We start from the raw sequence: 27,731 nt of genomic DNA on the forward strand, positions 1-27,731 counted from the left end.
CGCTCACTTTCCACCCCCAGATACCCCTCTGCAGAAAAATTAAAATGTTTTTTTTAGCATGTAGTTTGCATGCACACATTGCAAAATTACTGTGGGATGTCTTAGCTTACCACAGTTTAGTAAAAGGTGCCCATAGTGTGTATTTGCAAGGGGAGTGTACACAGATCATGGATGGGGCATAGGAAGGTGGGAGGCTTCCCATTTACATATGTAACATACACTAGCCTACATTCCTTTATAGAAGACAGGTGTAACTGATTATAATATACCTAACATTTAGGTGAAATCATTTATGCCAACCATAGTGCGTTCTATCTAAAATCTGCCTTTAAACCTGAAACAATCATGGGTAAAAACACTTAAGTCCATTTACATCTGCTTGGAGCTGGTGTAAATTTATGTGTGTAAAGTGTGTGGGTATTTTATAAAATATGCACATATTCTGTGACTTTGCCCATGCTCCGCCCAAGCTCCTCCCCATACATGCCTCCTCCTGGGTCATGTATAAGTAGGTTTAAATATCCTCTATATCTACTTTATACATGGGTAACCCTTGGAGTAAGCCTTTTTCTGTGCCTAAAACAGAGTTTATTCATGAAAAACATTTATACAATTATCCCTAAATGAAATAGCTGCACCAATAGAAAATGAAACAAAACAAAATGATACAAAAATGCATTTCACCACCCTGACGAGTGCCTTGGAAATGGGTACCTTTCCAGCCTGTAGGCAAGTGGGAGTCCTTGAGTCATGCTAGCATGCTCTCTGGAGAGGGGAGCAACAGAGACCACTGGGAAATGTGAATATGTATGATATCTATTTGCATGCACTGCCTCCATTGTATGCAAATAGATCTCATGCTTATTCATTGGGGAAATCTTGAAAACCTGACTGGGTTCTGGCCCTTGAGGACTGAGCTTGCCCACCCCTGGTCTAGTACTTAGTTTTAGGGGTGTTTCTCTTTCTTTTGTCATTTCCCAGTGGTAATGGTCATTGTGGCCATCGAGGACTGAGGTTGCCCACCCCTGTACTAGATTTACTAAAGTGTGCTGAGGGCTGCAGTAAATAGCCTGTACTCACACAGTAGTGCATGTAGGCAAATCTAGGCAGAACTGTTTTCTTGGATCAGAGAATTTGCTGATGACACAAAGTTGTTCAAGGTCATCAAATTGCGGGAAGATTGTGAAAAGTTGCAGGAAGATCTTGCGAGACTAGGAGATTGGGCATCTAAATGGCAGATGACATTTAATGTGAACAAGTGCAAAGTGATGCATGTGGGAAAGAGGAACCCAAACTATAGCTATGTCATGCAAGGTTCAGCGTTAGGAGTTACGGAACGAGAAAGGGACCTGGGAGTCATAATTGATGTTACGTTGAAATCTTCTGCTCAGTGTGCTGCTGCGGCTAAGAAAGCAAATAGAATGTTAGGTATTATTAGAAAAGGGATGGAAAACAAAGATGAGGATATTATAATGCCACTGTATCGGTCCATGGTGCGACCGCACCTAGAGTATTGTGTTCAATTCTGGTCGCCGCACCTAAAAAAAGATATAGTGGAATTAGAAAAGGTGCAGAGAAGGGTGACGAAGATGATTAAGGGGATGGGACGACTTTTCTATGAGGAAAGGCTAAAGCGGCTGAGGCTCTTCAGCTTGGAGAAAAGGCGGCTGAGGGGTGATATGATAGAGGTATATAAAATAATGAGTGGAGTGGAACAGATAGATGTGGAGCATCTGTTTATGCTTTCCAAAAATACTAGGACAAGGGGGCATGCGATGAAGCTGGAGTGCAGTAAGTTTAAAAGTAATAAGAGGAAATTTTTCTTTACTCAGCGCGTAATTCGACTCTGGAATTCGTTGCCAGAGAATGTGGTTAAAGCGGTTAGCTTAGAAGAGTTTAAGAAAGGTTTGGACAGCTTCCTGAAGGAAAAGGCCATTGAATGTTATAAATGAACGTAGGCAAAAATCCAATATTCCTGGGACAAGCAGTACAAAATGCTTTGCTCCGTGGATCTTGTCGGGTGATTGTGACCTGGATCGGCCACTGTTGGAGACCTAGATGGACCTTTGGTCTGTCCCAGTGTGGCGATGCGTATGTCTTATCAATTAAGCCTTTACTTTTTGTTTTCTTTTCTAATATGTACTCCAATAATTCTCTCCTACCCCCCCCCCCCCCACACACTTTATATTTGTGGTCTAATGTTATAGGTCATTGGCTAAAAAATTGTGTGTAACAATGCTAAACTTAATAAATATACATTTTTTTAAATAGGAAAATCTAGGCAGAAATATGTTGCTCAATATTTCTATACATGCTGAATAAAGAACAACACTAGTGGTTGCATTGGATGCACTTTGAATAAATATAACAAAGCAGCAAAATTACTATTTTAATTTTTGTCTTCTAGATTCAGAACATCATTTCTCAACAGCATCTTCTTACTGTGCACAATTTTGAGCAAGAAGGCTCTGAAGAATTGGACACAGTTATTCTGAAAGCTCTGGTTAAAGGTGGGAACTGTTTTTTTTGATGGTTCTAGAACAGCTGCACATATTGAAGCACAAAAGCAGTAAAACTGATGATAACTAAAAACAGGGAGGAAGGGCGCACTTATAGGGCAACACAATGCTGTGTTTCCCCTTCTACTACTGGCAAAGCCAGGCTTATCTGTGTGAGAGACTCAGGGGATCTTTTACTAACCATTAGCACATTTTACTAATCTGCAGTAAGTTCTAGTGAGTGCTCACTGCAACTTAAAAGGGCTTTCCACGGGAAGCACTGAGATGTCCCGCAGTAAGTTCTGAATGTGTGTGCACAAACCATGTGCTAAAAGATATTTTTGAATTTTTCTTGGAGGGGGCATGTCTGGGGGCAGAGAGTGGGCATATCTGCACAAATCTGTTTAGCCAAATTTGTTTAATATAGTTCTGTGATATATTGCTGAAGAGTTAAAAGGAAAGGTTTGCCTTTTTGTGGATGACATGAATGGATACCCTGGAGGGAGTAAAAACCATGAGAAGAGATCTCTAAACGTTGGGAAAATGGTGAAGGGTCTGGCAGTTAAAATTTAATAACTAGAATCAAATAAGAATAGATATATATTTTTTTATTTGAAATAACTATTTATTACTAAACATTTCTATCTAACTCATATGAGATTTTTACAAGCATATCTTATTCATATGTAAATTATTCTCCACAATACAATGATTAATACATCAAACAAATTACAGTTGTCATAAATCTTAAACTCATTCACCATACATAGTCCGTGTCTTTTTCAATAGTGTAAATCATTGCCTGATGTCCAAGAGTTCATGTAGTTAAAGAATAATACTAGCTCCATAGTACCGTGTCAATTTGCTCCATATTAGTTCTTGTTCAACCGAATGAGTTAAAATTTAATGCCAAGAAGTGCAGAGTGATGCACTTGGGGTGCAGAAATACAAAAGAGATTTACCGGATAGAAGGGTAGAGTTTGGTAAGTACAGCTCGGGAGAGGAATGTTGGGGTGATGGTGTCCGAGGATCTCAAGGTGTCGAAACAGTGCGACAAGATGGTGGCTGCAGCCAAAAGGATGCTAGAGAGGGATATAACCAGCAGGTGTTGATGCTTTGTACAAGGTGAGGCTCCACTTGGAGTACTGTGTTCAGTTTTGGAAGCCATATCTTGCTAAGGATGTAAAAAGACTTGAAGCAGTTCAGAGAAAAGCTACGAAAATGGTACAGGGTTTACGTAGCAAGATGTACATGGAGAGACTTGCTGACCTAAACATGTATAACCTAGAAGAAAGGCGAAACAGGAGTGATATGATACAGATGTTCAAATATTTAAAAGGTTTTAATCTGCAAACAAACCTTTTCCAGAGATGGGAAGGTGGTAGAACTAGACGATATGAATTGAGATTGAAAGGGGGCCAATTCAGGAATAAAGTCAGGAAGTATTTTTTCACCAAGAGGGTGGTAGATACCTGGAATGTCCTCCCGCGGGAGGTGGTACAGATGAAAATGGTAACAGGATTCAAAAATGCATGGGACAAACGCAAGGGAATCCTGTTTAGAAGGATCAGATCCAAAGAAGCTTAGCAGAGAGTAGGTAGAAAAGCTGGTGCTGGGCAGACTTCAATGGTCTGTGCCCTGATTGAGTCCCTGACAGGTTCCATATTTCAATATGCAGTCACATATAAAATCATTTCTTACTCTGGGATTCAAGGTCACTTCTCCTACCTCATTGAAGCTTGACCTACTGACAATTGCATGATTCTGAGAATCCTCTGCACTCGGGTTCCCTCTTACTCACTCTTTCTCAGAAACTTCTGTATCAGGGCCTCCCTGACCTGTTCAGCCTCAGGGCTTTTAACGCTCTCCTGGCCTGAGCCCTGCCCATGTGACTCAGGCTCTGTCTTGGCAGTTTTGCACCACCTGCACCAGTGAGGGAGTGTTTTCTATGTCACTCACTCCCTCACAGTCAGTGTTCATGTTTTATTATTTCATTTAAATATATATTTGTACATCACCTAAGTTTTTTGGGGTACAGCAATTAATGATTATTTTGGTGGTGGACTTGATTTATCAAAGCCTGAACCATAGATATAGCATGGAAGAAAGCCCTCCAAACATCTAGCCCATTGTGAGGAGGAAGAAAGGGGTCTTCAGTATTGGAGAAACCTCAACATTTAGCTGCCCTAAAAGGCAGGGGTAGGTGGAGCCCAAAATGTGTTTTCTCCTTCTATATACAGACATGTCTTTAAGTCCAGCTGGAATGAGTTAGCTGTATTTGCATATTAAAGAAAGGAATGGAAATCCAGTGGTTACACCATGCCAAATATGAATCATGAACAGAATGTTGGATGAAAAACTGAAAACGAATCTTGAATCATTAAGTCCCCAGATCACAAATTTTAGAAATCAAAGCATAGAGCTTACATTATTTCATATCTAGTGGTATGTGAGTGCTGACTGATCTTACGGGAGACGTATGTGTTAGGCGGTGAGAGTCTGATATGTACGGACGGGGAGAGGGATCTTGGGGTGATAGTATCTGAGGATCTGAAGGCGACAAAACAGTGTGACAAGGCGGTGGCCGTAGCTAGAAGGTTGCTAGGCTGTATAGAGAGAGGTGTGACCAGCAGAAGAAAGGAAGTGTTGATGCCCCTGTATAAGTCGTTGGTGAGGCCCCACCTGGAGTATTGTGTTCAGTTTTGGAGGCCGTATCTTGCTAAGGATGTAAAAAGAATTGAAGCGGTGCAAAGAAAAGCTACTAGAATGGTATGGGATTTGCGTTACAAGACATATGAGGAGAGGCTTGCTGACATGTATACCCTGGAGGCAGGGTCGTAGCCACGGGTGGGCCTAGGCCCACCCAGTTTGAGTTCAGGCCCACCCAGCAGTGAAGAACCTTCATTTGAATGGCAGCGGAGGGAGCAGGCTGAGCTCCGATCCTGCATCTGCCTCCCTCTCTCCCACGGCAGCGCTTCTCAGACGCTGCCTACCTACCGCCGCCACGATCCTGCATCTACCTCCCGTCTCAGCAGCAGCGGACCAGAGGTAGCAATTCATACTGCCTCCTGCTTCGTTCTAACCCAGAAGCGTCTCCTCTGCCGCATCCCGCCCCCATTATTACAACTTCCTGTTTCTGCTGGGGCAGGACGCGGGCGCGCGGCAGAGGAGACGCTTCCGGGTTAGAACGAAGCAGGAGGCAGCATGAATCACTTTTGCTGGTCCGCTGCTGCTGAGATGGGAGGTAGATGCAGGATCATGGCGGCGGTAGGTAGGCAGCGTCTGGGAAGCGCTGCCGTGAGAGAGAAGGAGGCAGATGCAGGATCGGAGCTCAGCCTGCTAAGGGTGGTACCCCATTGAAGAGAGGGAGAGTTGGGGGGAGGTCTCCTTAAGATAGATGCTGCATGGGGGGGCATGAGGTGGAGAGGGGCAAGAGAGAGAGAATTGTGGGACATAGGGTAAGAAAGGAAAAAATCTTGCATGGGGAGGGGAGAGGGACAAGAGAGGGAGAAATGTTGGACATAGGGGGGTAGTGGGGAGGGAGAGATGGTAAATGTTGGACAGGGGGTGGTGAGAAGGGGAAGATAGATGGTGAAAAATTGGACATGATGGTGGAGGGCAGGAAGAGATGTTGTAGGGGGAAGCGAGAGATGTTGGATGGGGCACAAGGGAGGGGGAGAGGCAGAAATGTTGGACATGGCAGTGGAAGGGAGGAAGAGAGAAAATGCTGCATGGGGGGAGGGGGAAGAGAAGTGTTGGACCCATGGCACAAGAGAGGGAGACATGGTAGAAAGTGGGAGAGAGGGAGATATATTGGACCTCGGGGTGAATGAGAGGGAGAGAGAAACACAGGAGGTGGAGAGGGGAGAAAGGAGGAAATGTTGGATTCAGGAGCAGAAGGGTGATGGAGAGATGCCGGACAGTGGGAGGGAAGAGAGAGGGAGAAATGTTGGAACATGGAGGAGAGGGCAGGAGGGAAGAGAGAAGGGGCAGAGAGATGTAAGGCTACAAGAGTGGGGTGGGGAGAAAGAGGGAGCAGATCCTGGGCTAGAAGGGTGGAGGGAAGGAAGATGCTAGAACCATGTGGGAGAGGCCAGGAGGGAGAGGAAGAGGGTGGCAAGGAAATAAATAAATAAAAAGATAGTGATTACAGAGGATAGAAATATGGTAATGAAAGGGAATGGAGGGCTGAGGAAGGAGTGAGATGGGGAAATGGAAAAGCTAGCGGGTGAGAGAAAAAGATTAAAATCTGATAGGTAGCTGTAAACTAAAAAGGAGGAGAACAGTGAGAGGGTGAAATTTGAGTTGACAGCAAGGCAGAAAGAAGAAAAAAGAGAGGAAAGAGCTAAAAATAAGAAGTCAATATGTCAGAAGCAGGTGTAGTGAAGGTAAAAGAAGACAACTGGACAGCAACCGCTCGAAAGTGAATTAGAAGACGACAGACAGGAAAGCAGAAAAGAAACTGCAACCAACATGATGGAAAAATACAATGTCCAGACCACAAAGGTAGAAAAAACAATGTATTTTGAGTGTTTTAAATGGAATATGTTGGCTTTGGGAAATCTACATAGCAAATGTGTTTGTATCGTGTTCAGGAGAAAGGAAATGCATTTCTGTTTTTATTTCTCCAGTGTTGAAGTACATGCTAAGTTAAACTTTTTGGGGTTCCAAGTTCAATTTTTGTCTAAATAGTTTTATTTCTGATACGCGATCCCATGTTCTGTATTTGGTGAGGGTCTGTTGGTGTGACAGTAATGGCAGGTTGGGAAATCGGAAGGAAGGCAGGGAGGAGAGGGGATCAGGGAGGGGGCCCTAGCATGTCTAACACCAGTTCTGACCCTTGCTGTATAGCTGGTAGGGATTCCAAGTCTCCCCAGCTGAGGACTTCCTCCAAAGACGGCCAGAACTTCCTTCTACCAAGCTCTGCAGTCGGTGACAGAATGCTTGAGTCACCGACAGCTAAGCACGCATAGGATGCTGGCATCAGTGGCTTACGGATGTTGCTGCTGCCTGCCAAGTTTGGTAAAAGGGAGTTCTGGCCACCTTCAGAGAAAGTCTTCAGCTGACAGAGCTTGAGGATCCTTATTAGCTAATGTATTTATATTTTGCGGTAGGGCAGGGCAGAGAAAATATTGTGCCCACCCACTTTGGGCTCAGGCCCATCCAAAATTGGCTGTCTGGCTACACCACTGCCTGGAGGAAAGGAGAAACAGGGGTGGTATGATACAGACGCTCAAATATTTGAAAGGTATTAGTCCGCAAATGAACCTTTTAAGGAGATGGGAAGGCGGTAGAACTAGAGGACATGAAATGAGATTGAAGGGGGGCAGACTCAAGAAAAATGTCAGGAAGTATTTTTTCACGGAGAGTGGTGGATGCTTGGAATACCCTCCCGCGGGAGGTGGTGGAGATGAAAACGCTAACGAAATTCAAAAATGCGTGGGATAAACATAAAGGAATCCTGTTCAGAAGAAATGGATCCTCAGAAGCTTAGTGGAGATTGGGTGGCAGAGCCGGTGGTGGGGAGTGGGGCTGGTGGTTGGGAGGTGGGGCTAGTGCTGGGCAGTCTTCTACGGTCTGTGCCGTGAAAATGGCAGATACTAATCAAGGTCAGGTATACACAAAAAGAAGCACATATGAATTATCTTGTTGGGCAGACTGGATGGACCGTGCAGGTCTTTCTCTGCCATCATCTACTATGTTACTATGGTTACATTGTTCACCATTGTATTAATGGCAGTTGATTGGAAACAGATGTGAACCACACTTCAAACCTACCTCTTCAAAATCTATGGGGCCCTTTTATTATGGCGTGCCCAAAAGTGGCCTGCGTTGGTGTAGGCATATGTTTTGGACGCATGTTGGTCCATTTCCTGAGCGCACCTGGAAAAAAGGGGATTTCGTAAAGTGTGTCGGAAAATGGACGTGCAGCAAAATGAAAACCAGCGCATGTCCATTTTTGGCCTGAGACCTTAACACCACCCATTGACTTAACGGCAAGGCCTCATGCGCTAACTGGGCGATAAACGTTCATTGCGCGCCAACTGCCGATTACTGCTGGGTAAGGGCCCTGTGGTAGAAAATATTTTCTACTCTGTGTTTTGGATGTGTGCCAAATATGGAATTACTGACTGGGGCACATGGTAGCTGGGTGGTAGTGCCAGTTTGACACGCATTGGACACATGTAGGTGCCTACACACCATTGTAAAAGGGCCCATATATGAATAAACATCACCAAAACTCTACAACTGAACACAAAAGCTACTGCTACCTTTTCCTCTTCCTTTTCAAAAACCCTATGAATAACCATATAGATGCCCTTTCCTCCAAAATGTAAATTGTAAGCCACTTTGAACCGAAATTTGTTTTTGGATAATAGGGGAAAGAAGAATCCATAAATAAATAAAATAAATAAAAACCTGCAAACTCCATAAGTGACAAATAGACCTCTTCTTCCCATCTTCTTAAGACTACACTAAACAAATATATTCATTTTCTCAAGGAAAGAATAATTAAGGATTGGTCTGAAAGCGAACAGTTCATGGAAGAGGATGCTTTCAGATCCTGAGATGCTGGTATAGAATTAGAGAAAGAGGAAAAGGTCCTTTCAAATTTGCCAGGGTAGAGCTTAAATGGAGTGGAGGGCAAAAGCATTAGTTTGTTAGAAGAGCAAGTTAATGCCTGTGGCTTGTTTCTCATAGCTTGTAAAAGTCACAGCCAGGAAGCTCAGGAGTACCTGGATGAACTGAAGCTTGCTGTTGCATGGAATAGAGTGGACATTGCAAAAAGTGAAATCTTCAATGGAGATGTTGAATGGAGGGTAAGTGGCTTCGTGATGCTAGGTCTTTTATTTTATTCATTTAGATTGTAAACTGTACCAAGCTAGGGTGAAAAGTTATCATTATTTTGTAAGAAAGTGGGAAAATCCATTTCTCATTTTCCAAATATTTCTGGGAATAATCAAAAATGTTTATTTGTTTACTTTCTCACAATACATGTTCTCATAGATTTTAATGCAAAACCTTTCACTCACTGAGAGAGAGAGAGAGAGAGAGAGAGGGAGAGAGGGGTGTTCCAGGATGAAATTGATACACATATTGCAGAAGTAGCAATATAGCAATATATAGTAACCTTCATCATGTTCATTGGCTTTGTATTCATTTAGAGCAGAGTGACCTGAAATTGGTCATGCAGGTCAGCTCACTTTTGGACTACTGCAACTCTCAGTTAAGTCTGTAAGAAAGCAGCAATTAGTGCTGAATTCTACAGCCTGAGTGCTTACAGGTACTTGAAGGACTGAGAATATCTCCCCAATGCCAAGAGATTCTCACTGACTCTCAATTAAGTATAGAATGCAATTTATAATTTTTTTTTTGTTACATTGTACCCCACGCTTTCCCACTCATGGCAGGCTCAATGCAGCTTACATGGGGCAATGGAGGGTTAAGTAACTTGCCCAGAGTCACAAGGAGCTGCCTGTGCCTGAAGTGGGAATTGAACTCAATTCCTCAGGACCAAAGTCCACCACCCTAACCACTAGGCCACTCCTAGATCTTCTTCTTTCTTTTTTTTTTTTTTTTTTTTTCAGTTTTTAGGTGTATTGGAATCCTCTGTTGTCTCTAAAATCAATTAGTATCTGTGTACAAGAGTGTTCAGGTTTGCCCATGAGGCTTTTTAAAATTTGTCTGCTCAAACTGAGCTCATATGGGTGAAATAAAGAAAGTGTGTCTGTTCTTGGATGGCACCTTTATTATGGAAAACTATACCACAAGACCTCCATCTTAAAGTAGATCATTTATCTCTTCGATGTCAACTGAAAGACTGGATTTCTGACCTAATATTTAATTCTCTTTTATTAATTATACTATATTAAGGAGGTATAGAAACATTTCCTTGTATCTATTCTTAATGTATTTTTATCTAGCTTATTTTATGTCAATTATATTGACTTATAGCAGGACACCCATGTGAAATGTCTAAAAAAGCGTCTATTTTCTAAAGGCAACAACAAACAAAACAAAAGACCTCAGCAGGTGTGATCACAGGTCCAATGAAAAGATCTGTATTAGTTGACCAGACATGGCTGTGTTTCAGCACAATGCCTGCATCAGGAGTCCTATCAAATAAAATAATAAAACAACATGAATATATGAGAAAATGTCAATATAAATAAACATGTATCTTAAAAACTGTATATATCAAAATATAATAAAAACTGTGTATATAATAATATACATTATTCATGAACACAAATTTAAATCTAAGGAATGTAAATAAAGTACCATATACAAAGAAAGAATTTAACTTTATGAATGAGCAAATAAATTGGTTTGTTAGCATTAAAAGTATGTATGACATTATCCCACAGATTCTATATAGAGGGACCAAAATTGCACATGCAAATCCAGGCATATTCTGTATTTGCACGCACAATTTAATTATCTTAGCAAGCCAGTCAGCACCAATAATTGCCACTTAACAGGCGATCATTGACACTAATTGACTTTAATTAGAATTTACCCGCACAACTTGCTAGGTGTATTCTATAAAGTGGTGCACGTAAATTCTAAGGTGTGCAGTCATAAAAGGGGCATGGCCATAGGAGTGGAATGGGCAGATCATGGGTATTATAAAAAATTATGCACCTAACTTAGGCGCCGGTATTTACACCAGGTTTTTCTTGACTAGGTTCAGGCATGCTTAAGGTCCCTAGGTGTATTCTATAAGCCATGTCTAAAGCTAGACATGGTTTAGAGAATACGCCTAGATGGAAATTTTCTCAGCACTGATTTATAGGCACCATATTTAGAATCAGGTCCTATATGATAAAGCCAGACTGTGTAACGCATAAAACAAGCAACAATGAACTACTTAGGATAAAGGGTATTTTCTAAAGGCAATAGAAGTGCCTTTTTAAAGTAAGCTTGTGCAATGAGTCCCAGTAATACACAAATTAGTACTAGTTTCAAAAAGAAAGTATAAATGTAGGTGTGTATTCTGGCCACTGCTGGAACCAGGATACTGGCTAGATGAACCTTTGGCCTGACTCAGTAGATCAACTTTTATGTTCTAAATATGCAAATAGGTCATAACTGTGCCTAACCTATACTTCCAGAAGCGTCTACACACACATCACAGAAAATATGCATATCCTCTGTATGCAAGTACCAAATCATGAATAACTTATGGAGACTGCCACTTGCGTAATGGTTTCTTGGTAGACTATTAGCAGGGTGGTTTGTCCGTGCCTTCCCTGTGATTTTTACCCCCAGCTAAGGTCATATGACAAAAGTGAATGGATGGCTGAGTTGGCCAGGTGCCAGCTATCTGACAAAAATACTGGTGCAGGATTCAAACTCAGGAGGTAAGTGACCTACTGATTGCACCTCAAGGCTTCTTAGGCATGTATAGTCAGTTTCTGTATGTAAAACATGCTTTAAGATATAGAAAAGGGCTTTATAAAATTATCTCTTATATGTAATTTATATTGTAAACCACAATGAGCAATTCAGTTCATGCAGTCTATAAAACCGATATTAATGAACCAGACAAAGCATTTATGTTAAATGAGAACAATTTTTAAACAATCCCCTTGTTTTCTTAATTTTTGATATTATAAATGAAAAATCAACAAATATTATAAGCATTCTTCTGCTGGATTCAACAAGCACATTTGCTTTGTGTCTGAGCAACCCCCTTCTGTAATGTTATCTTTCTACTTAAAGTATTAATTTGTATTTTTTGTTGTATAACTTTAGCCCAGTGATCTGGAAGAAGTCATGATGGATGCTCTGGTGAATGATAAACCAGATTTTGTGAAGCTGTTTGTTGACAATGGAGCCAACATGTATGACTTTCTTACCTATGGACGACTTCAGAACCTCTATTGCTCCATCTCTTGCAAAAGTCTTTTGTATGAACTCTTATTGAAGAAGCACGAAGAGCACAAATTGCCTATTACAGGGCTTGGAAATTATCAACAACATAAAGAACAGCTAGAGATGAGACCCATCTTTACACTCTATGATGTTTCAAGAGTTGTCAAAGATTTTCTCCATGATGCCTGCAAGGGCTTCTATCAAGACATTAAGCAAGGCACCAAGCACAAACACGTGAGTGATAGATTTCCTCCATAGAATGAAGTAGAAATAATCTGATCAGACCAATTATAGGCCACATCGGACCAACACAATACATCTGTTATCTGGCTTTTGAGAACTATGATCTCTATGATATCAGTAAACAATAGTTCACAAATTTGAGAGTAGCCCCCATATTCTATATAGGTTACCCACAGTTGGGCACACAATTTAAAGCATAGTAATAACAATCAATTATTTATTTATTTATTAGGATTTATTTACCACCTTTTTGAAGGAATTCACTCAACGCGGGGTACAGTAAGAATAAATCAAACACAGGCAATAGACAATTACAGCAGTAAAAATATTCAAATAACAATATAAAGTATGACCTAGTATGCTACGTTCAATATCAACACAATACTTAATAAAACATTTTAATAGTCAGCTTAGGGTATAAGCAAAAATGGAACATAGAGGAGTTAGAAAATAAGGGGACTAATTTAAAGAAGTTGCACATGAGGTCAGAGAGGTGATTAAATATTATCTCAGCTAGGGCAGGAGTGGATAAACATGTCCTGCTGCAATATGTGCAGCCGTTTCAGTCCTTGTGTGTGTGTGTGTGTGTGTGTGTATGTGACTAGCAAGTTAGTTGGACTTAACAAGTGCTAATTGGCATTAATTACTGGTTATGCACATATCTGCTCTGTGCCCCTGTTCTATAACCTGCACGCCTAATTCATCTCATATGCAACTTCAAAGTGGGCATTGCCAAGGGAAGGGCATAGGTGGGTCATAGGCATTTCTCGAATTAGGCATGGAGTTCTAGAATATTTCCATTTCTGCTCCTAACTGACTGTAGTTAGGTACAAGCATTTATACCAGCCTTTGGCAGGCATAAATGCTTGCACCTAAAGTTAGGTGTGAAAATGACAATTCATGCTTAGCGCACATCATCCTGGCACTTAACTTTGGGTGCTCTATACAGAATTCTACCCTAGGGGTCTGCATTTGGTTTGATTTGGTGCCTAAACTTTTGTGCACACAAATTGTTTAAACATGTATATACCTAAAAATTAATGCTCATACAATCGATTATGCACATTTTAAAAATACTGCGCACAGTGTGTGTGCTTAAAAAGACAAATAGGTCAAATGAATATTAATTAATTTATTTGTGACATTTATATCCCATATTATCCCATACAAGTTTGAGTTCAATGTGGCTTTACAATAAACAGTATAGGATACATAAGAAAGAATAATGCATAAGAAAGTAATTTTGTTGTAAGAATCCAATTTTACAATACAGTATCATAAACATACTGGGATAGCTATGGATGTTTAGCATTTAGAAAATCTATTATAAATGAGAAATTGTACATGAAGCAAAGAGAAAGTAAATGGTAAACAGAGTAATAACCAATTTAGGTAATAATTGTTTGAGATGTGGTTGTTGTTTGAATAGGAACGATTTGGTGATTTTGCGGAATCTAGTATATTCCTGTATATTTCTTATTTTGGGTGGTAAGGAGTTCCTTCATTTGGTTCCTAGGTAAGTGAAGTCTGCAGAGTGGAAAGTTTTATAGATCACTTTTTTGCAATTTGGAGGTGTAGCCTGAGATACTTTCTTGCCTCATATTTAGTGTTTCTTCTAGGTAAGTTTATTAATGGTACCATACAGTCTGGAGCTGTGCCATTTAGTATTTGAAAGATAAAGGTACATAATTTGAAGGTGATTCTCACTTTGATGGGAAGCCAGTGAAATTTGATTAATAAAGGGGAGGCTACAGTGTTTTGAGCTGTTTGGAGTTTTTTCAACAGGAAGTGACGGCAGTTGGCCTTGCTGAATTTAAAGGGGGTCTGGACAGATTCCTGAAGGAAAAGTCCATTGATCATTATTACATTTTGGGTTTTTTCCAGGTTCTTGGGGCCTGGATTGGCTGCTGTCAGAGACAGAGTGCTGGGCTTGATGGACCTTTGGTCTTTTCCCAGCGTGGCAGTACTTATGTACTCCCATACAGCCAGCATATATAGCATTACAATAATCGAATTGTGATAATGTTAATGATTGTACCAATAGTCTGAATGTTTCTGATGAGAAAATATGAAAACACGCTTGAAAATTGGAAAACATTTGTTATAAATGACCATGGACTAAATTTTTTCTTTTTGACCATGCACCTATTAGACAACTTTTGGCCACATCTTCAAGATATATTTCAACATGATGAACTCAAAAGGTTCAACCTGAAATTCTAATATTGCTAGAGGGAAAATGAGTTCATGTGTAAATAGTGCACATACATTCATGTGTAAATAGTGCACATACATTGTTCCCAGTACAGGATGGTAAAGTAGACAACGTGGGCCCAAAAAGGAAGCTCTATCATGTGGTGCACTGGAAGCAACTGGTGAGGTATTAATGAGTCAGAAGCAGTTAGGAGCTCCAGCCTCTTCACTAGACTGCAGACTGTGGGGACTCGAGCATGGACAGGGCTCCAGGTTCTTGTGGTCCTCCTCCTCTCTTTACTCATGTGCATATGCGTTCGTGGCTCAGCTGTTTGGGGAGGCTAAAGTGGGAGGGGCTGGGGCAGGGTCTCAGCCCATAGCTGTCTGAGAGCATACATCAGAGAATAAAAGTCAATCCAAATAATAAAGTTAGATGAAAGCATTCAGTGTTTGTTTATCTATGTATGCAAAATGGACTTCAAAATGCCAGGCTGCATATAACTTCATTGCCTTACAGCAAATCCTTTAAACACAACTTAATCATTAATCCATCATAATTTTAGTGACGAAGGTGATTTAGTGAATTTTTAGTGATATCCAATCTAAACAAAACAATTTCTTTTCCAGAATTTTTCAAACAAACTTATCTTATGGAATTCCCTCTTTGACATGCTAAACCAGAGTGCAGAGATGCCAAGGGTGGCCCTTCCCATAGAATGAGATGCACCACCCCAATGAGTGAGACTGAAGGCAAATGAGTGAGGCTTTTCCTGCAGTGTATTGTGTATAAATTTAACATTGTTGTGAAACCCATGGAAGGGCTTCTGGCTACTCTTATTGACAAGGAATGCCTTCATGTGCACCTAAAAATGGATTTCTGCCTCATGTGTGACATGATTACATATTTTAAACTCAATTATTTCAAGCACTTACCAACACTAAAGCACATATACATCAATGAAAACAATTCTACTGTATTTAAATATCCATCAAGAGGCAGTGTTCCATATTTTAAACCTGATCATATACAAAAAACAACCACTTCAACACACATCAGATCCTGAAACATTTTCTAAAACTATGTCTGATGTTAAGACAAAGTAAAATTAAAGTTTTGATGTCACTTCAGTAAGGCCAACACACAATCCCTCCACTGTAAAACACTGTACACAAACTTGTGCAAGAACACATTCAGAAACTACTATACAATAACAACACTAAGTCCTAGGACTCAAAGAGCAACAACGAACAACCTTATCCATGAAAAGACAGCACTATAAATATTACACCAGGCCCTAAAACACCACCTAGTGAAAAAGCAAAACAAACAGGACTACAACAAGAGGCAGAGTTTGGGGGGGGGGGGGGTGCAGACCCACAGATTACCACAGAGAGAAGAGGTTGTTGGTTGCTGTGGTGGGCTCCGGAGTGTACAAAGGCTGATGCAGATTTTTTTTTTAATTTCTAGAGGTCGCACTTGCTGCTGGGGAGGCTTAGTTTCCCCAAGCCTCTTATATGGGGCACCTATGCTTATGTGCTTCCTATTTCGAAAATGGAAGAACGCAGGAAGGAGGAGAAGGGATGTCCTGGGGACAACAGCACTGCTTATGCTATGAGTTCCTGGGGCTTATTTTGATGGTGGCTATTGGGTTGGGAGAGATGGGAGCAAAGGATGAGATGGAATATTGGAAAATGGAGAAAAGCATGAGAAGAGAATTGTCAGGTATGAGAATGAAGAAGAGGAGAGATTGGAAATGTAAGAGGAAGGGGAAGGGACAGGGAAAGCAAGAGGAGATGTAGAATGGACAGTGAAATGAGAGGATGAAGATGTAAAGGAGAGGAAAGAAAGAGGTAAACGGCAGGGAGGGGAAAAGTGGAGAAACATTGGGGAGAAAAGAGACAAAGGGGAAAGATGAGAAGATAGAGGAGGAAGAGAACGAGAGGAGGGAAGAAAGAAACAAGGGGAAAGTAACCTGTACTGCAGCAGCTACAACCTCAACAGCCTTCCTGGGCAGGCTCAAGGGGTCATATCTGCCATCATTTACTACGTTACTATGAAAGAGAAGACAGGAGAATAAAAGAATGCAGGTAGGATAAAGAGATGCAAAAGGAAAACAAAATAAATAGTTTATAGGACTGAAATAAACTAAAGAAGAATGCAGCTGGATTGAAAATCTAGTGAAAAACGGAAAAAAAATAGCAATCAAAGAGGAAAAGGAAATTTGGTAAAAGGGAGAAAATGACTAAATAAAGAAAGGTTAAGGAAATGAAAATAGAAATGTATGCAAAAAAAAAAAAGAAAACAGGAAAGAAATTGAAAAATCAAGAAAGAAAAAAATGGAAGAATATTGTGAAACTAGAAGATTCAGAAACAGAAAGGTTTGAAAATATTTTATTGAAAATCACCTTTTCTGACCTGTTAAATATTTTCTCTCCAAACTAAGGGGCCCTTTTACTAAGCTGTGGTAGGCTCTATGTGTGTGCAGCATGCCCAAATGAGACTACCACCAGGCCAGGCCCTGGTGGTAATTTCAGATTTGGTATGTGCCTATAATGCCTGGATGAATTATTTCCTCCCACGTGCACCATTTCTGATGGTAATCAGCAGTTGGTGCACGCCAACCAGTCACCACACATTGTAAGAGATCCGCCCCTCCTCCAGGGGTTTGGGCGAGATCCTGTCCCCTCCTGGGAGACTTCGACTATGGACGAGGTTTCTCACCCAGCATTTTAACTCACTGTAATCCACAGGGTAAGGCTCCGGTAACCAGCAGTTCCAAAAAAACACACACAGTTCTTTTATTTTCCAGGTGATCTCAGTACAGCAGTTCAGGAAAAAAACAAAACAAAACACAGCTCCCCCACTTTCACTCTTCAGTGGATTCAGCACAGCAGGGTAGAAAGAAACATAAACCCCACTGCTTTCAAAACTCAGTCCTCTCCCCTTGAACAGTCCTAAAGCCGAGCTCTTTATATCTCTGGGGAGCTCCTGAAGGCTGCAGTTCAAAAAGGCAAAAACCCTGCTAAATGTCCTTCTCAGGTGCCATGGCAAACAGTTCCACCAAAACACCTCCCTTTAGCTTTGAGCAGTTCATACAGGGAAAAAATACCCTTTCCCAAACAACACACTCTCCCCTCTGCGTAGTTCAGCAGCACACAGTTCACCACCGCTTGAACTCTATGGGAAAGATAAGGGTCCCACCCTTTCTGGGTTACACATTCACTCTCACTGACCCTCCACCCGCATGACCCTTTTACTTTCCCCTTTCACTCCAGCTTCCATACCAAGAAGTCACCCGCATCTTGAGCTTTTTCTCCAATGAATGAGCCCATGCTGCTATGTCCATGGGCTCCTCCTCCCTTTCACCACCTCCCCCTTCAGACTCCTGCCAGTCCATGGGTTCTTCATCCCACCCTTTCCCCAGCTGTTCCTCCTCCTCCTGATTAACCCCGGGGACACCTCCCTTGCCTTGTCCTGGCTCTCCCCTGGAGGCTGCTGGGAAGGTAGTTTCTATATCAGGGTTTTCCCCGGGGCTGATGGATATTGTAGTTTTTCTCCTGTATCCAATTTTCAGTGGGAAGGAACCCCTTTTTTTCTCTCTCCGAGGTAGTACCAAAGGTAAGGCTCTGTTCTGCCTCCCTTTCCTCTGAACCCTCTTCACTTCTCCTTCCCCCACTTCCATTCTATCCACCCCCTTCTCCTCCTCTTCACAACATGTAGCACATGAGCCCTTACTGTTAGATCAGTGGGTGGCATTAAGGGCTCAGGCCAGTTTTAGACGCATGCTGGTTTCAATTTTACACTCACTATCCAGGCACAACTAATCCTCAATGGGACTGGATAAATATTAACACAAATAGAGAATCTTCTCAACCAGTCCAAACTTAATTTAAATGTTATATTCAATACCCCACATTCCTCAGATCTTAATACAGTAACTTTCAGTATATCAATATATCTTTCCCATAAACCTCAGTGATGTGCAATCACCAGCAATTACTCAATCTGGCGATACTCGCACACATCAACCTCTTTATTGGTTTATTCAAATGATTTTATAGTTTTACAATTTTCTTTCAAGTTATTAAAGCCCATAATTTAAATTGAACTTATCTTCTTTTTCTTTTATTTATCAGACCCGGGGGTTAGGCTGCCCGACATGCACATTTCGCTCCGAAATGAGCTGTCTCAAGGACATCCCCTACAATATAAAAAATATTTCATTTATATCCACACCCCATACATCAGCAGTCAGCCTATGTCTAGAGCGCATATTTATTTAAACCAAAACCCCCCCAAACATACCCCATGATCTTATTAGTGTTGGATTATTTGTAGTAAATAATTAGCAGATTTTAGTACACACAGCTTCAGCTTTAGAAATGTTAATTTCTTTCTTCATCTCTCTCTCATTCACCCCTGAATAATTCACTGCTGAGTCACTTTAAAGTTGAAGTAACAAAACATCTGTTTACTCACAGTTTGTAGTTAGATTATAATCAGACAGGCTTATATATACATATTACTATACATTTGTATTATCAGCTCCTTCCATGTGCTTAGATGGTAATGGATGCTCACACCACCATAGATCCTCTCAGGTTAGGAGAGATCATGAGCTCCATGTGCTCCATGTGCTGCATGTGCTGCATCTAACCCCCAACAGGAAGTTGCATAGCTGTGTGACCTCTCTAAGTAATTCACATCAGAGGTCACAGAGTAATCACAGAGAAATAATAGGTGACAGGCAATGCATGTAAAATACAATTACATTCCAACAAACCCCTTCTCATGCATAACTGTCATGCAATTATTTATTCATACAAAGTCCAAGCTTTATACGCAGATTCACAAAATGTTCTCTGGGTAACGGTTTGGTCATGATGTCAGCTGTCATCTCACTGGTGTGACAATAGTGTAGACTGATGACCCCTTCTTTCGCCAACTCTCGCACGTTGTGGTATTTCGTTGCGATGTGCTTGGTGCGTGACTGAACCTTGTCATTCTGTGACAGTCGGATGCAGCTCTGATTATCTTCCATTATCTGGATTGGTCTCTGTTCAGCTATTCCGAAATCCAGCATAAGTTTTTCAATCCACATCAGTTCTCTGCACGCTTCCGATACGGCCACGTATTCAGCTTCTGTAGAAGACAAACTCACAATACTTTGTTTATGACTGGCCCATGAAATTTGTACATTTCCATACATAAACACATATCCACTTGTGGATTTATAATCAGAATGATCCCCTGCCCAATCTGAATCACAGTAACATATTAGTTTTGGATTACTATTGGCTGAAATCTTTAATTTACAATCAATGGTACCCTTTAAATACCTTACCATCCTTTTAACTGCAGTCCAATCTGATTTGGTAGGTGAGCTGACCCTTCTGCTCAAAATTCCTACTGCATTTGCTATATCAGCCCTGTATGTGGTAGCTAGATATAAAAGCTTACCTATGGCTGATCTATATTGGATGTTATCTGGTAAAGGTTCTCTTACTGTTTCATCCTTCAGAAAATCAGTGATCATGGGAGTGCTTACAACTTGGGCATCTTGCATACCTAAACTTTCAATAAGCTCATTTATTTTCTGCTTCTGGCTTAGAAGATAAGAACCATCATTTTGTTTCTCAATTTCTATACCAAGATAGTATGACACATTTCCAAGTTCTTTTATCTCAACATTCTGATTTAAACATTTTACAATGTCCTTGTACTCTTGCTCACTTTTGCTTGCAATGAGCAGATCATCAACAAAAGCTAAAATGTATGCATATTGTCCATTTCTGCACCTAGTGTACAAACATTTATCTGCTTCACCTTGCTTAAATCCTAAATTTGTCAATATTTCATGCAATTTTTCATTCCAACATTTTGCACTTTGCTTTAATCCATAAAGACCTTTGTTTAATTTACACACTAGCTGTCTTTGTTTTGTATTTATGAAACCTGTTGGTTGTTCCATGTACAAGTCTTCAGTTATATCTTCATGAAAAAACGCTGTTTTCACATCAATGTGTTTGACTTGCATGCCTTTTGAGACTGCAATGCTCAGAAGTGTTCTTATTGTCGTGTGTTTCACTACAGGTGCAAACACTTCATCAAAATCTTCTCCATATTTTTGAAGATATCCCTTTGCGACTAATCTGGCTTTATACCTTTCCACTTTTCCTTGTGCATTCCTTTTTAACTTGAATACCCATTTGCATCCTATAGCTTTCTTGCCAGGAGGTAATTTTGTAAGAATCCAAGTATTATTTTTATCCAATGCATCAATTTCTTCTTGTGCAGCTTTACGCCATTCAGCAGCTTCTTCTGCTGGCATTTTCTCAATCTCATCCCATGTTAAGGGCTCTTGAGCTTCTGCTGACTTTGTTAAGTAAGACAGTCTTGGGGGTGGAACACCTTTGTTTTCCCTGGATGAGCGTCTGACAACAGGTTGGTCTGACCTTTCCGCATCCTCTAAATCTGAGAGTTCTTCTCCAATTGATTCCCCTTCTCCAACTGTACTGTCTTCTTCAATGATCCTTTCTGTGTCTGCTTCCTCTGCCTGTTCCTCGTTAGATACAGGTGAGTTGCTTTCAGACATCTGCCTTGGTATGGCATTTATATACACTGGCATGTCTATTATGGTTCTAGTTTCATATTCTGGATGATAAGGCTCATCTGGGATAATCCAGCCTTTATCAACCCTTTTGTTTTCATCAAAATATGTAACATGTCTTATGCCAACAATGCCAGTTTTCAGATTCAAAATTCTATCCTTTGTGTCCTGGAGTATAGCCAACTAAAATGCCCCTTTCTGTTGTGGAATCCAGCTTATGCCTTCTTTGCTTTGGTACATGAGCATATGCTGTACTTCCAAATGTTCTTATGTGTGACAGGTTTGGCTTCCTACCATGCCATGTCTCATGTGGTGTGCGCTCAGCGCCTTTAGTTGGCATTCTGTTTTGTAGGTACACTGCTGTGAGAATGGCTTCCCCCCATAGTCTTTTAGGGAGATTGCTATCTGACAGCATACATCTGGTCATTTCCACAAGTGACCTAAATTTTCTCTCTGCAACAGAATTTTGCTCTGGTGTATAAGCTACTGTTGTGATATGCTGAATGCCTTCTTGTTCTAGAAATGTGCGCATGCTTTGTGAAGTGAACTCACCACCATTGTCGGTCTGAAGAACCTTTGGTTTTCTTTCAAATTTATTGCTCACCATGGCTACGTATTTCTTCAGCATGTCTGTGACTTGACTTTTCTCTTTCAGCAAATAGGCCACACAATATCTAGAGAAATCATCCAAGAATATTAGCACAAATCTGTTATTTCCCAATGATGGGATATTAAACGGTCCACATAAGTCACTGTGTATTAAGTCCAGCACTTTATTACTCCTATTTCCTGTGTATGCAGGAAATGAGGGTCTTACACCTTTTTGAGTAACACAGTCTATGCATTTCTCCATTTTACCAGCATCTGCACTTATCTGAATGCCGGTGGCCAGTTGCTTACTGTAAAGATCCTGGATCACCTTACAATCACGATGTCCCAGGCGGCGATGCCAGATTTCCAGACTACATTTACCATCATTCTTCCTTACTTGCGCCATATGTGAGGCTTCACCTGAAATGCTCAGTTTATAAACATCATTATGCATAAAAGCTTCAGCATACACTTCATCATTTTTAGAGATTGTGCACTTACTGTTTTCAAAATGAATCGCAAATCCCTTCTTATCTAATGTAGATACACTAAGCATATTGCAAACTGCTTGGGGAATATACAAGACATCACTTACAGGAATTTCTTTAACTTCATTAGACACTTTGCATTTTAAGAATCCAATACCTTTTGCTTGGATCTTAGCAGTCCCTGCGTTTGCAGTTTTAAGAATACCTTCCTCTGGACACATTTCCTGAAAGAAATCCTTACAATTGGTTAAATGGCATGTGCTCCCCGAATCCAAAATCCAAGTACTTTCATTTGAATTATTATTTACCATAGTCAAAGATTTTTCTGCCATTAGAAAGCCCTTGTGTTTATCTTTGTCCTTCATACATTTCCTGGTTTGAAAATTCTTTAGTTCCATTGGCTTAGGTGAGCTAGAGGGAGTGTTTTGTGTTTCCTTACACCATTTAGATACATGTCCCTCCTTTCCACATGAGTAGCAAATCAGCTTGCCCTTGGGTGGAGTTTTCCCATAGCTCCGCCTTCCTCTGTTCTTTGCCAAGAAATTTGTTTCATTTCTCTCTGACTTGCTTTGAGAACACATCTCCTCAGAATCATTTATTATGCATTCCTGCCTTAGTTTTGATGTTGTCTGTTCAAAAGATTGCCCTTCAATGGCCTCATTTACAGACCTAAAAACATCAAACTTCTTTGATAGTGAGGTAAAAAGAAATGCTCTTTTCAATGCATCACACATGGGAATTCCAGAAAGTTCTAACTTTTGAAATGAAGACATAAGATGCATAATGTGATCATTACATTTACTTTTATCCCTTAATTTGGTTTCATTCAACTCTGCCAGCCAAATTGGTTGCTGCTTTGCATATGTAGTTGCATACATAGTTCTCAGTTTATATAAAATGTCCTTTGGTGTATCTTTTCCCTCCACTAATATGGCTTGTTTCTCTGAGAGAGCTTCCAAAAGCATGCACTTCACATAATAGTTTGCATTGTCCCATTCAGCCATATTTTCAGCTGTTCTGTCTTGGTCTAAGCATATATCTAATCTTTTTGCTCGAAGGAGACATATGAATCTTAGTTCCCACTGCTGATAATTAAACTCAGTTAATTTAGGCACCTTGAGAGAATAGAACAATGGTGAATTTCCTCCCTCAGCCATTTTCTTAGCCTTCTGTCTGCTGTGTGGGGGGAGAGAGAGAGAGACTGAATCTTTCCTTTAAAACTTAAGAGAAAAATGTGGCCTTTTTTTCTGCCTGGTAATATTTCTCTTCTTTTTCAATTCCTGGACCCTGGGCCCATAACCCTTTTGTTGGATTATTTGTAGTAAATAATTAGCAGATTTTAGTACACACAGCTTCAGCTTTAGAAATGTTAATTTCTTTCTTCATCTCTCTCTCATTCACCCCTGAATAATTCACTGCTGAGTCACTTTAAAGTTGAAGTAACAAAACATCTGTTTACTCACAGTTTGTAGTTAGATTATAATCAGACAGGCTTATATATACATATTACTATACATTTGTATTATCAGCTCCTTCCATGTGCTTAGATGGTAATGGATGCTCACACCACCATAGATCCTCTCAGGTTAGGAGAGATCATGAGCTCCATGTGCTCCATGTGCTGCATGTGCTGCATCTAACCCCCAACAGGAAGTTGCATAGCTGTGTGACCTCTCTAAGTAATTCACATCAGAGGTCACAGAGTAATCACAGAGAAATAATAGGTGACAGGCAATGCATGTAAAATACAATTACATTCCAACAATTAGCGCCAGCTCAGCAAAAGTAATTCAAAAGCCAAGATGGCGCCAGCGTTTTTTCAAATTAATTAAATACCAGCTGATCTCTGACGTATCCACCATTAGAACCCCGCCCCCCATGGCGTTCCACTGGTAGCTTTCCTCCCTTCACTGCTACCGGTGGTAGGTTGGAGATGATTAAATAAGGGTTGCCCATTCAATTTCTGCATTTAAGCCTGTCGGTGTAACCGTCTGTAACATAAAGATATTAAATTGTTCTCTAAAGTTTAAGAGTTTCTTCATGGACCCTCCCTCCTCCTGAACATCTAAACATTCAATAATCCTCCATCTAATGTCTTCAGTCCTATGTTGTTTCTGCAGCCAATGGTTCACCAAAGGAGCCTGCATATTCTGCGTTTGTATCCTCGATTTGTGCTCGTTCAAACGAATCTTCATAGGTCGAGCACTCCTGCCAATATATACCAAATTGCAGAGACATACAATTGCATAGACCACATTGCTACTATCACAATCAGTCATTGATGTACTTCTTATTATTTTCTCCTTCTGAGGTACTTGCCAACTGTCCCCCGTGATGGCCGAAGCACACCACTGACAGTGACCACAACTAGTATGACCCCCCTGGGCAGTATTTCTAGCTCTATAATCCAGAAATTTATTTTTACTTAAACGTTCTCCCAATGTTTTGCCCTTGGTAAAAGACATCAGGGGAGGCTCTACAAAACATGTATATAGTTGAAGTACATGCCAGTGACCTTTAATCACTTGGGATATCTTTTTACTAATATCTGTATAGGGTAATATACATGTCAATCAATCTTCTTCTATCTTCTCAGTTTCTTTCAATAAGAGTTGTCTCTGGGCAAACCTAGCTCTAATGTATACTTTCTTTATAGCTGATCTAGGATAACCTCTCATCAAAAATCTATTTTTTAGATCAGCAGCTTGTCTTTTAAACTCAGCTAACATAGAGCAGACTCTCCTAGCTCTTAAAAATTGACTTATTGGAAGATTATATTTTAGATGAAAAGGATTCTAATGGTGGATACGTCAGAGATCGGCTGGTGTTTAATTAATTTGAAAAAACACTGGCGCCATCTTGGCTTTTGAATTACTTTTGCTGAGCTGGCGCTAATAAGATCATGGGGTAAGTTTGGGGGTTTTTGGTTTAAATAAATATGCGCTCTAGACATAGGCTGACTGCTGATGTATGGGGTGTGGATATAAATGAAATATTTTTTATATTGTAGGGGATGTCCTTGAGACAGCTCATTTCGGAGCGAAACGTGCATGTCGGGCAGCCTAACCCCCGGGTCTGATAAATAAAAGAAAAAGAAGATAAGTTCAATTTAAATTATGGACTTTAATAACTTGAAAGAAAATGGTAAAACTATAAAATCATTTGAATAAACCAATGAAGAGGTTGATGTGTGCGAGTATCGCCAGATTGAGTAATTGCTGGTGATTGCACATCACTGAGGTTTATGGGAAAGATATATTGATATACTGAAAGTTACTGTTTTGAAGATCTGAGGAATGTGGTTTCAATTTTACTGCATGCCTTTATCCCGTCACATTTTTTAAAAACCCTTTTTTGCATATGCGATAAAAACTGGTCAGCTGTGCGCCTAATACACGCACCTACACACTGCCGCAGGACACTTTTTACCGTGGCTTAGTAAAAGGGGCCCTTTGTAGCAAGTGAATCATAGGCATCTGCCCCTATCATGAAAGGATGGATATGATGGATCTCCTATTCTTCTAAGATTCTCATGATTGCATTCCTCACTTGTACAGAATGTATACAAATCACACAGACTAGTTTTGTGTAAGAATGAAATCCAGCACTGCTTTAAATGTAGCCATTGTTCATTAATAATATACTTGCTTGAGAAAAAAAATAGAAACAACTCCAGCATGATAATTTAATTCTGTCTGGGAGATGTTTCCCACCTTTTTATTGCATTTCATTAGCACTTTAGCTGTTTAGTGAGAATTAACACCACACATTAACTGTTAGCTTTGAATATGATGGTTGGTACATTCTCATGTGGAAGGTAGCGTGGGATGGGTTGAGTGTGAACTATATAGTTTCCGCACATTAATTGCAAACACAGCAGATAATACGGAGCAGTTAGCACCCCTTCCCTATCTCCCTTAGTTCTCAGCATCACCACTTCCTTACTACTCCCCAAACCTGTAGTTAGCATCTCCCCTTCCCTACCCTCTCCCCAGGTGTCCAGCATGTCTCCCCTCTCTCCTTCCATTTCCTACCCAAGAAGTCCAACATCTCTACCCTCTTCCCTTCCACCTGCCATTGTTGCTGCCACGCTTACCATCTTAACACTTGTGAGGAATGGGGGCAGCAGTGCAGTGCCACATAGTCAACAAAGATAGCAGTGGGGAAGCCCTTTAAAAGCCATTGTCACTGGTAGGTCTTTCTGCATCTCAGAGCATGCCCCAAAGACTGCAGCTTTAGGTAATAGTGGCATTTAAAGGACTTCCCTGCCACTCTTTGCCAAATATGCTGGTGCTGTGCCGCTCCCCACAAAGCCTGGGTGGATGCCTTGTCTACCTAGAGTGCATAAGTACTTAAGCATTGCCATCCTGGGACAGATCAAGTCCTGGGGAAGGTCCATCAAGTCCAGCATCCTTTTTCCAACAGTGGCCAATCCAGGTCAGAAGTACCTGGCAAGATCCCAAAAAAGTACAATACATTTTATGCTACTTATCCTTGAAATAAGCAGTGGATTTTCCCCAAGTCCATTTTAATAATGATCTATGGACTTTTCCTTTAGGCACTCATCCAAACCTTTTTTAAACCCCACTAAGCTAACTGCTTTTATTACATTCTCTGGCAACAAATTCCAGAGTTTAATTACACGTTGAATGAAGAAGTATTTTCTCTGATTCGTATTAAATTTAATACTTTGTAGCTTCATTGCATGCCCCCTAGTCCTAGTATTTTTGAAAAGAGCAAACAAGCAATTCACATCTACCTGTTTCACTCCACTCATTATTTTATAGACCTCTATCATATCTCCTCTCAGCCATCTTTTCTCTAAGCTGAAGAGCCCTAGCCACTTTAGCCTTTCCTCAAAGCGAAGCCGTCTCATCCCCTTTATCATTTTTGTCGCCCTTCTCTGTACCTTTTCTAATTCCACTATATCTTTTTTGAGATGCAGTGACCAGAATTGAACACAGTATTTGAGGTGTGGTCACACCATGGAGCAATACAAAGACATTATAACATCCTCATTTTTGTTTTCCATTACTTTCCTAATAATACCTAAAATACTATTTGCTTTCTTAGCTGCCATCACATATTGAGCAGAGGGTTTCAACGTATCATCAACGATGATGCCTAGATCCCTTTCCTGGTTGGTGACTCCTAATGTGGAACCTTGCATGACATAGCTACAATTTGGGTTCTTCTTTCCCACATGCATCACTTTGCACTTGCTCACA

At 40.6% G+C, this 27,731-nt stretch overlaps 1 protein-coding gene across 1 annotated transcript in view; it reads left to right on the forward strand.

Moving 5' to 3' along the window:
• Nucleotides 1-27,731, forward strand: part of TRPM5 (transient receptor potential cation channel subfamily M member 5) — a 267,814-nt gene that overhangs the window by 53,007 nt on the left and 187,076 nt on the right. Inside the window, exons 7-9 of the mRNA XM_030201129.1 lie at nt 2,408-2,510; nt 9,201-9,319; nt 12,258-12,611. Coding sequence (XP_030056989.1) covers nt 2,408-2,510; nt 9,201-9,319; nt 12,258-12,611 — 576 coding nt within the window. The remainder of the gene's footprint in view (nt 1-2,407; nt 2,511-9,200; nt 9,320-12,257; nt 12,612-27,731) is intronic.

Source organism: Microcaecilia unicolor, chromosome 4 (assembly GCF_901765095.1).
Source record: "Microcaecilia unicolor chromosome 4, aMicUni1.1, whole genome shotgun sequence".
Classification (NCBI taxonomy): Eukaryota; Metazoa; Chordata; class Amphibia; order Gymnophiona; family Siphonopidae; genus Microcaecilia; species Microcaecilia unicolor.